The sequence below is a fragment of the Cryptotermes secundus genome, unplaced genomic scaffold (genome assembly GCF_002891405.2).
Source record: "Cryptotermes secundus unplaced genomic scaffold, Csec_1.0 scaffold235, whole genome shotgun sequence".
NCBI classification, from domain to species: Eukaryota; Metazoa; Arthropoda; class Insecta; order Blattodea; family Kalotermitidae; genus Cryptotermes; species Cryptotermes secundus.
Window position 1 is genome coordinate 1,073,447 of NW_019723301.1, and position 10,573 is coordinate 1,084,019.

The window sequence follows — 10,573 nt, forward strand, 5'->3', positions numbered from 1 at the left end:
TTCAACTATAGCTTCTGTAAATTGCTAGTTTTAGCACCAATTTCTATCACATAAGTGAAGCATAATAAAAACAAGGAAAATAAATAAACCATTTTAATATTTTTTGTGTTTTTTCTGAGTTTCAAATCTTTTTCCCATAAAAATTCTGCTTTTTCCGGATGTCTTGGTATTAAATGTTTATTGAAGAAGAAGAAAGAGAGGATATATAGTACATCTGGTCTTGATTCATTATGTTGACAGTAGACTTGTATGTTATTCTGCATTTTAGCACTCATTCTTGTCACAAGGGTCCAACAAAGCTGAATGCGATGAAGAAAGTATTTGTATCTTTAGTAAATGAATCCTTTGGACCATCAATATGCTCTGTCAGAGTACATTTTTCCATTCTTGTTGCTCTTCCAGGCATTTGTTGCATTAATTGATAGCTTCCTTCCCCAGTACCTTGTAGTTGAGTGCATGTAAGGCAGTAGCTGCAGTAGTTGTATTTTATACTCCTGAAATGCAGTTGCAAAATGAAATATAATATTCGGCATGGTGTTTTTATAGAGTATTTCAGTATATTTGTGGAGAAAATGCATCTGGAAATTGTGTGGCAGATTTCCAGATTTTACACTGTTTTGTCGGGCATGTGGTAGCGAAGTTGGATGAGGCACAATGCTTGTTCATGTCCCAATGAGGTGAATATTTTCGATTTGCCTAATCCTTCCAGCTGCACTATGGCCCTGAGGTCAACTCAGCCTCTAACAGAAATGAGTACCAGGTATCTTCCTNTTATTCGGCATGGTGTGTTTTTATAGAGTAATTCAATATATTTGTGGAGAAAATACATCTGGAAATTGTGTGGCAGATTTCCAGATTTTACACTGTTTTGTCGAGCATGTGGTAGCGAAGTTGGATGAGGCACAATGCTTGTTCATGTCCCAGTGAGGTGAATATTTTCGATTTGCCTAATCCTTCCAGCTGCACTATGGCCCTGAGGTCAACTCAGCCTCTAACAGAAATGAGTACCAGGTATCTTCCTGGGGGGTTAAGGGCAGCTGGCGCATAAGACTGATGGGCCATCTGTGAGCCAATTGTCTATAGAAGATGTGGGAACCTCCATATCTAACAATCCTATGGGCCTTCATGGCCTGTTACAGGGATAGCTTTACCTTTTTACCTTTTACACTGTTTTGTAGATCAACCACAGTGGAAAGGTTTCATACCACAGTCTTACGTGTTATGTCCAATGCCTAACAAATGCCATCTTTTCTCGCCAGGCTTCCTTCTTCGCCTTCCTTTCTTCCTTCTGCTTCCTCCTACTCTCCTCCATCTCTTCCTTTTCGATTTTTCTATCGGCCTCTGCCTTCGTCAGCATTTCGATTACTAGTTGAAGACCTTGCTTCTCCATTTTGTAGCAGTACGATACTCGATGCAAAATAATCCAATTATTTGTCAGGCGTGTTTAAGTTCGTAAAAATTCTGACACCAAATTGTCACGTGTCTTGAGATCGAATCTCGTCGGTCACGTGTGTAAGTCCAAATCCCACTTCTGACACCAATGTAACGTGTTTAGTTACAGAATACGCCATAGAGATCGTTAATTGGTTTATTTAACAACCTACAAGTAACGGCTACAATTAATTATCACAATGTTGCGGGTTTCCACACTTTACAAACCCTACAACCAAATCTCTTCACACTATCTTCAGTAGTCTTCACGTATTAATAACGCGGGAGCTATACAAGTCTCCCTAAATTACACACTTTCACTCGTAACACGCCGCTGGCTAGATTCCAACTCTGCTCGTAGGCTGCTGCCTTGAGAACTGTTGGTAACACACTGACCCGTCGGCTTGCTCGGAACTCTCAGAGGTAGCTTGAGGACTGTCTTCGGCGATGGCCACATTACAGCTGACTCGCAGCTGCTGTGCAGCTCACTTATATAGCCGCAGTGCTTGCCTGTTGCGTAATGAGTGCCACGTCATCCTGTTACGTCACCGCTGTTGACTCACGTTGCATAGCTACCAGGTTGCGAGGGCTCGGCTAACTTCGGCTCCGCTCGTGAGGTCACCGCTGGGAGAGTGGCGGGGTGATGACTCGCCTATTACGTGAGCGCTACTTTACCGCTACATGCCGCTGGGGAGGTAGTGGTCCTTCGTTGTGCAACATGTCACAATAGTTTGAATCTTGTGCTAGTGGGATAATTTATGCAGAATGGTCACTAAGTTGTATAGTTAATGCTTTGTAATTCATGCTAGCCTCATTATAAAGAATGAAGTATCTGAAGCAAAATGTTCTATAAATTTTTCCCAGTATTATAGCCAGGGCATGAAATTGACCACTCACCTCCATCTAGTGCCAAAGTAAAAAATATTAGTCTTACCTCCCCCTTTCATATGTTTTCATGTCATAGTGCTTAATTAATTAAGCACAGAGATGTTACCATTGTATCTTGATAATTACGTAGCTATATATAATCCTTATGTTCCCTTTTGTTTCTATATTTACAGTTTGAGAAAATGCTAGAACAAAGTGAGGTGAAAGAATTTCTCAATCACGTTGCACTCCGCCCCGTCACATGGTTATTGCTGAAGCTGTATACGTTTGTGTTTATGGGATACTGTCTGGTTCCATTTGTACTGCTATCGTATTCACGCTGGAATCATGTGTATGCATCTGTTTACTATTTTGGTCATTTTGTGTTCTTCCCTTGGCCAGTCTACTCACCGTTTGTGAGGAAACTGCTGAAGTTATGGAATCCAAGAAGAGCTCACCAAGAGTGAAAATATATGGCAGCATGATCTCGAAGGTATGATTCTCGTATGTATGAGAAAATACAGCGTGTTTACTTTTATAACAGTACCTGGACTTACTTGAGAATAACCTTTTAATGAAGCATAATTGTATTTTCAATCCAGGACTTACTCTTTATGTGGCTACTGGTCTTTTAAAATTAAGAATGGTTTGTCCCACTGATTTTAAACTTCAGACTTTATACATGCATTAAAAAAATACTAGGTACTGCCAGTGTTATGCATTTATATTTTTATTATGTTGTCTGTTTATGAGAGGTATTCATCCTACATAGCACAGTAAAATGGCCAGCAGAAAATTATGAATGTGACCTGTGATGGCATGCATCCTGTGACTGTGATGCATTCATAACATGTCCGGGGGTACCCATGGTTGACTGTGCTGTCTCTTAGGTTATGCTCAAGAAGTGGTCTTTCATGAGTTGAATTATGTCTTGTGAGGTCTCATATATGTACATCAGTGTACAAGTATGAGTGTGCTTCAATGACATGAACATTGAAGGTGTTTCAGGTCAGCTTTATGTATGGGAAATTAAAAATATCTCAGAACTTAATATTTGGGGATAAAGTATCCACAAGATAACCATATCTTCAAAGGCATTTCTTCCAAATTAGATCATTTGTATATCAATATTTCTTCATCATCATTTTAAGAATATCACAGAGATGATACAGTACTGTTAAAAAGAAATATATTGTACAGAGTTTAAATTTTTGGGGTATAAAATTACTTCTGATGAATTTTCACACAATTCATTTGAGTGGCATAAAATGAGACCAATGAAAATTTTACTGTTGTAGGATGGCATGTGAAATATGTCCATATGTGATGTGTAGAATGAGGTTATTATAACAGGGAGGGGAAAGAACATTGAAAGCATCAGGACTGAAACACAAAACATGCCCTTAATGTTGCAGTATAAGTATATTTTTATTGTTCAAAATTCTGCTGTGGTTTAAATATTTGAGTGATGGTACAAATGTTCATTTGCTTGCTATGGTCATTTTCCATTATCTCTGATAATTGTTTTGAAATAATTAAGTCTTATGTAACTGTCTTAGATACAGCAGCTTTTCATTGCCTCAGTTTTGCAATGACCATTGTATTTTGCTCCTAAACAAGTTCCAAAAATCAGAAGGTTCTCTTAATGCCAGTGTGGGATCACTGAACATTTTACTATACCTGATTGGTGAGTTGGTGAATTAATTGGCCAGGTTATGTTGTTGACTGTACCCATCCCATCTCATTTGCATTATTTTTGAAGTCTTTATAGCCATCTCAGCTTCCATTCTCTTCAGAGATTTGGTCATAGAAGTGGTGAAGGTGGGATGTAATATAGTGCAGTTGTTGCTTGTGAGTGAATGAGAACCCAGGTCTTCGTGGATATGGTTAAGTGAAGCAAAGGTGGGAAAAGCACTGCAGATATCAGAATGTAAATAAAAATCACTGATTGGTGACTGAATTTTAATATTCCACCTTCATATGTTGCAGTGGATGTTTCCACAAGCTTCAACTTAATATCACTGTGTAAAAGTAAAAGTAAAGCTATCCCTGTACCAGGCCATGAAGGCCCATAGGGTTGTGAGATGAGGGTCCCACATTATCTAGACAGTCGGCTCAAAGATGGCAGTAAAGTTGTCAGTCTTACGCACCGGCCGCACTTTACTCCCCAGGAAAATTATTTAATTAATTCCTAGTACTCATTTCTGTTAGAGGCTGAGTGGACCCCAGGGCCATAGTGCGGCTGGAAGGATTAGGCCAATTGAAAAAAAGCCAGTGACCTCATTGGCACATGAACCTGCGACCTTCCGGCTTGTAGCATAGCCCCTCAACCAACTATGATACTGCGTGCCTCCAATATCACTGTGTACAAAATAATATTTAGTTCACTTTCACAATATAAATACTGGCTAATGTATGATTTGAATTGAACCACAGTTGCATTGGTATTATGAATTAAGTTCAGTGTTTGGTCTAGCCAAAGTTAAGTCCTGCATTTGTATATGATGTTCGCGGATCTTTTATCTTAGAAATCTAGCAGCCCACTCACAGCATCTCTCGGGGGTCTTTGAATATCCTTCCATTCCAAGTTCAGGGATTGAAACTGTCATCCTCCTAACATGAATGTTGGTTCTTCCTTTGATTCATCAGTATGCAGTCTGTCTTATCATTTGTGAAGTAATGGGCAGTCTGGAGTTTTCAAGGCTTAAACTGCTGTCTTTGAAACTTGAATTGCCACATGATTAACCCTGAAGATGAAAATGAGAGCTCAGCCTTGTCCAGGAATGTGGCTAAAACACTGTGCTTCACTTAGGCAGTTTTCCTTATCAAGTCTGCTATTTCTCAATTTCCATTTCATTTGAATGAGAAAAATCAGCAGTCTCTAGATCTGACACTAAAGTTTTTGAATTGTTGGGATGCAAAAATTACTGCTATACCCTTCCTTTGAGGGTAGCAACATGTGGTGCTCTTTCTTGGCCAGAAGGCATCTGCATATCTTTTTACTTTGAAGAATTTTTTAAAAGAAGTAAAATCCATATTTCTCTATTTTTAGAGTACTGTGCCAAGCTTTAAAGGGGCTTATTCTGTTGTCTCCATGTAGAAGGTACTGTACAGCAGTACTGTGTGTCTTGCAAGGGTCTGACTGACCAGTAACAGGGCACATGCTATTTCAGATTCAGTGAAATCCGTGACAGAAATTCAGTCATATTATATACAATCTTCAGGTATCGTTCACCTTCATTCCTCATCAAAGATATTTGAACATCAGAATTTCAGCAATATACAGGGTGAAGATAAATCTTATTTGTGACTTCAGTGTAAAACAGTAAAAGAAATACAAAATGGTGTATTCGAGGTTTGCATCATCTGTGAAGGGAACTCGTAAAGTTGAACTGCTACTTGAAACGTGCCCAACATGGTCATCATTTGTTATATGGCTAAATGATATTCATAAAGTTGAACTGCTACTTGAAACGTACCCAATATGGTCATCATTTGTTATATGGCTAAATGATATTCATTTTCTCCCTTTGTGTGTTGCAGCTATCCAACATCAGCAGAGTGGGTCCAATTGATAAAGCTAGTTGCTATCTCAGGACTAGATTTATTGATTGGGCTCAACTGAGTAGGCCTTTTGCCTTGGGACAGAGGCAGTCCAGTCTCTAAAACAGTGTTTCAAAAAAAAAAAAATAGTAGGATGATGGATGATATCCAAAAAGTCAGTCATTGTATTAATATACCATGGTCACACACTTTTTCATTTTATCAGCATCAACAGGTTCAATGATAGGAGCACTTACGGCCTTAAAATCGTTGATATTGGCCACTGAGTTTAAGGCCTCATTTCCTCAAACTGAGGATAGAAGTACCCTGAAGCATACCTAGATAACTGATGGATATTGCCACCTTATCATCAAAGAGAGAAAGAACACATTGTTGTATGAATCCCACACCAGCGAGCAGTCACTATTGAATTTCCTCTAATGTGTTTGTGTATTGTGTCTTACATTTGTTTGTTTACCTCCCTGGCACATGAAATCGGTGTCCAACAACTGAAGTATGGAAATTTGCAAGTTTCACATATTTAAACTTTGAGTTCTTTCTCACAGATGGTGCAGACTGTAAGTTTATCTTTCTTGTATTTTTTTCATTCTTACATTAGAATTGTAAAGATAATTAGTGGCCATTCTGTCTTGTCTGGAATATCATCTATACTGATTAAAAGAAGTACTACAAGCTGGAAGGTCGCAGGTTCGATTCCCGTTGAGATTATTGGATTTTTCAGTTGACCTAATCCTTCCAGCTGTACTGTGGTCCTTGGGTCGACTCAGCCTCTAACAGAAATGAGTACCATGAATCTTCCTAGCAATAAAGGGTGGCCAGGGCATAAGGCTGGCACCTCACCACCATCTGTGATCCAGTTTTCTAGAAAATGTGGGATCCTTGACATCTTACAACCCTATTGGCCTTCACAGCTTGTTACAGGGATAGGTAGAGTTATCCCTGTGCTTAACTAATTAAGCACCATGCCATGAAGACATATGGGGGAGTGGATGTACTTTTTTTTTAACTCTTACTTTCTTTGAATGGTGGAAAGTGGAGGGGAGGGGGGCTGGCAAATGAGGATATTTAGAGGTTATGTTTATCATGTGAATAGATAGATCTTTCCTTGGCTCTGCATTGTTGCTATGGTGCTTATTCGCCCAGACTAATCACTTCATATAATTTATATGAAAAGAAAATATTCAGTGTAGTGATAGCTTCTCCTGCACATTTGTTGTGATTGTACTGAATGCAGACAGTAATGTCTATAAACATATGCCATATTTTGCCTTCCTGAAGAGCAAGCAGTACTACTTAAAAAGAAATAAAGAAGGTAGTCATTTGTAGACATACATAAATGTTTTATATTTTTTAGTTGTGAAACCATACATTATAGAATCACATTGGTTCAGTAATGTTTGTCTTAAACAGCAATCAGTGACACTTAATTATTAGGGAAAGCATTTCTAAGGTTGTAGGTATTGGTAGATTGGTTATGTTAATTGATATTTCTAAATATTAAAGAATTATATGAAAGCATTTAGTTTCAATTTTTTTCTCCTTAAAATGTTTATTGTAATTTATGGAAAATGAAATAGTGATCAAAAGAAACATCTTTCCATCTTAGGTAGTTTATAGTGCTGTCTCTGTTTAGAGTTATCTGTATTGAAAAACATGATACAGTTTCAGGAAATTATACCACAAAGTTGTGCTGTGTATTTTTTTCAAATTCACAACTCTTTGCATTAACAGTTTTTTGGTAGTTACATCTCTGATTATTGCTGTTCTAGAAAATTGAGTGTAATAAGAGGTCAAGGAATAAAAACTATTTTAATTTTAATGTTTTAGAAATATTGTATTTCTCAGTGTTGCTGAGTGAATATAGAAATTGTAGCACACAGTAAGCCAAAGCCATTCTGCTACAGGCCTTCCTTAACTATACAGAATTTATAAGCTCTACAGTGAAAAATCTGTGATATTTAATGGTGCACCAGGAATTTATGATTGCTTTTGAAATTTTATTTATGTGTATAGTATTACAGAAATATGCTCATTGCACAAAGTTTGAATGATGATTAAATCTACAGTTTTATTTGAGATACATGTGTAATTTATTTTAAATTTGTGCTTTATGTATTGTATTTGCCATACACTTTTCTGAATGCATAAATGTGGCACTGAAGGGATCTGTTCCTCATTTGTGGGTTATATTAGATGCAGCTTATTAAATTCCATGAAACAAACACCAGTACTTATAATTAATAATTATTATGAAAACAGTATTGAAGAAGAGCAGTAGCTTTTGAGCCAGTGGACACATTTTTGTGAAACTTAATATTAACATCATGCCAATTGAGGCCATCCAATATTTCTAATTTTAACTTCCTACCATTAATAACTTCCTGGTACCCTTTCCTGTTAGAGGCTAAGTCGACCCCAGGGCCATAGTGCGGCCGGAAGGATTAGGTCAATTGAAAAAAAATCCAGTGACCTCATCAGGACTTGAACCCGCGACCTTCCGACTTGTAGCATAGTGCCTCAGCCATTAATTAAATAATTTTCTGGGGAAGTAAAGCACGGCCGGCGCATAAGGCTGACAACCTACCACCATCTTTGAGCCGATTGTCTAGATAATGTGGGACCTTCAATGTCTCACAACCCTTTGGGCCTGCACAGCCTGTTACAAGGATAGCTTTACTTTTTTTTTTTACCACTGATAACTTAAGCACGGTGACATGTGAACTTCAGCCCTGAAATTTTTATGGGATAATACATTGGGGGATGTGCAACATGTATTAAGGTGACTTTTGTAAAATATTTAATATGCTTTGGCTTTCCAAAATCTATATCCAGCTTTGCTTTCAATAACATAATTAAGAAACACTGAAGATAGGTTTTTTTCTAAAAGATCTTTTGAAGTGTGTCATACCTTGAGTAGGTATCCATACTGAAGAAAAATCATGTCAAAGGGATCTTTGGTATGGTAATTTTCATTCCCATGATATGTTAAAAATGGAATCTAATAACAGTTTGATGATGATCGAACAATTTACTGTGTTATCTGATGGTCATACACCCTCAAAGATATTTTAGATAATACAGATCAACTTAGAAATTTTCTAAGGAGAGGAATAATAAATATGGATAGAAACATTTGGACCCAAATAATTTTTTGTGTGTTAAAAATATGGAGTGACAGTGTAAAATGTTGGTAACTTGTCTTGACACTTGTTGCACTGTGGTGCCTATACCTGTGAAAATTATACAGGCAATCTTGTTATTATGAGAATTTATAAAACTTATAAAAATACTTATAATGTCCTAATATGGCTGAAATATGAAATTACAAGTGCATGTCCCTTACTTCCAATTGTGTGTAATATAGTATGTCACTACAATTTATATAATAATGTTGTCACAGTAATATTTCTTCTTTTTTGGTGTGCTTATCATGGGGACTTGAAAATAACAACATAATACAACATTCTCATTGACTGTAGCATTATCTGCACTGAAGCATTACAATTTTCTTAAATGCGCATAAGATCTTTTACATCCAACCAACTACAGATTAGGTGCCATCCTTTGTAGATTAAAGCCCCATGCACTATTTGCTGCACACTAGAAGGTCCCACCCACATTCCACTCAGATCGCTGCGTGTGCATATATGAGAATAAAAGAGTTGACATGCATAGCACTGGAGCAACAGATGTAACACACAAAGTACATAGTTTAAATCAAATTAATACATGAACTATATGCTATATTATGGGTTATTCTAAACACTGCAGTTGGAATACACTCAACTGACATCATTTGTGCAAGAGATGAATATAAAACAGTGTTATACTTAATTGAAAAATGCGTGTGAACATGTAAACTATACATGAACCTATAATTGTTTCATTTTGTAACCCAAAAAAATGAATGAATTTAAGTTACCACACTTGTAATGAAAATAGCTGTCTTTATAACCTATGTAGGCAGGAAATGTAACATCTGGAGCATTTCATCCCAGAAGTAATGCTCTTCAGTGCTTTCACTTGCTAAGATTGTCATCAGCCTGAAGAAAATACCATTATGCTTTTAAGAATAACCTGCAGGCTAACTTCATCTTATTTGGATTGGTTCATAGAGCTGTCTTGTTGACACTGATAAAAGAAAACAGAAAATTGAATTCAAAGTTACACCAAATAACATAGCTGTCCTGTTGCATTTCATTAAAACCTTCCACCTGTTTGAAAATTATTTGCTAGTACACAATCTTGGACCACAATTTTTCATTAAGGCCCATGTCAGGGCTGGAAGTCAGGTTGATTACAAAGCTGTTGAAAGCTCTTGAACATACATACATACATATTTATTTTGTTCCAGAGATCTACAATTGGCAGTGCTGCCTTGAGATATAGAACATGTCAATAAAAAGTACATTTAAATTGATAAATTGTTAAAAATTAAATATCCAAGACATTTAAAAAGGCCACATATAATTGTAGTACATTAACAGTTGTAGAACACAAACAAGTAACACATCAAACCAAATNTGTCTTCGCGATCCCAGAAGACTGTGAGCATCACTTTCCTGGAGGATGATGTCACCTTAAACTTCTTTTTGGCAGGCGACACAGGATGTTTCCACAGCATTGACACATGCTCTGTCTCAGGTTGGTAATGATGAACCCAAGACTCATCACCTGTGACAATTCGGGCTAGAATATTGTGTCCGTCGTG

The 10,573-nt window shown here is 37.2% G+C and overlaps 1 protein-coding gene across 3 annotated transcripts in view; it reads left to right on the forward strand.

Moving 5' to 3' along the window:
- LOC111861705 (lysophospholipid acyltransferase 5) overlaps positions 1–10,573 on the forward strand; it is a 55,440-nt gene that overhangs the window by 28,639 nt on the left and 16,228 nt on the right. For 2 of the 3 annotated variants that reach the window (XR_002842295.2, XM_033750431.1), the window contains exon 9: positions 2,493–2,791. Coding sequence is in view for 2 of the 3 variants with exons in the window: in XM_033750431.1 (XP_033606322.1) it covers positions 2,493–2,765 (273 nt within the window). In the remaining variant the exon portion in view is untranslated. Of the gene's footprint in view, positions 1–2,492; positions 4,398–10,573 lie in introns of those variants that run through there. The other variant, XM_023846484.2, reaches the window with a different exon arrangement.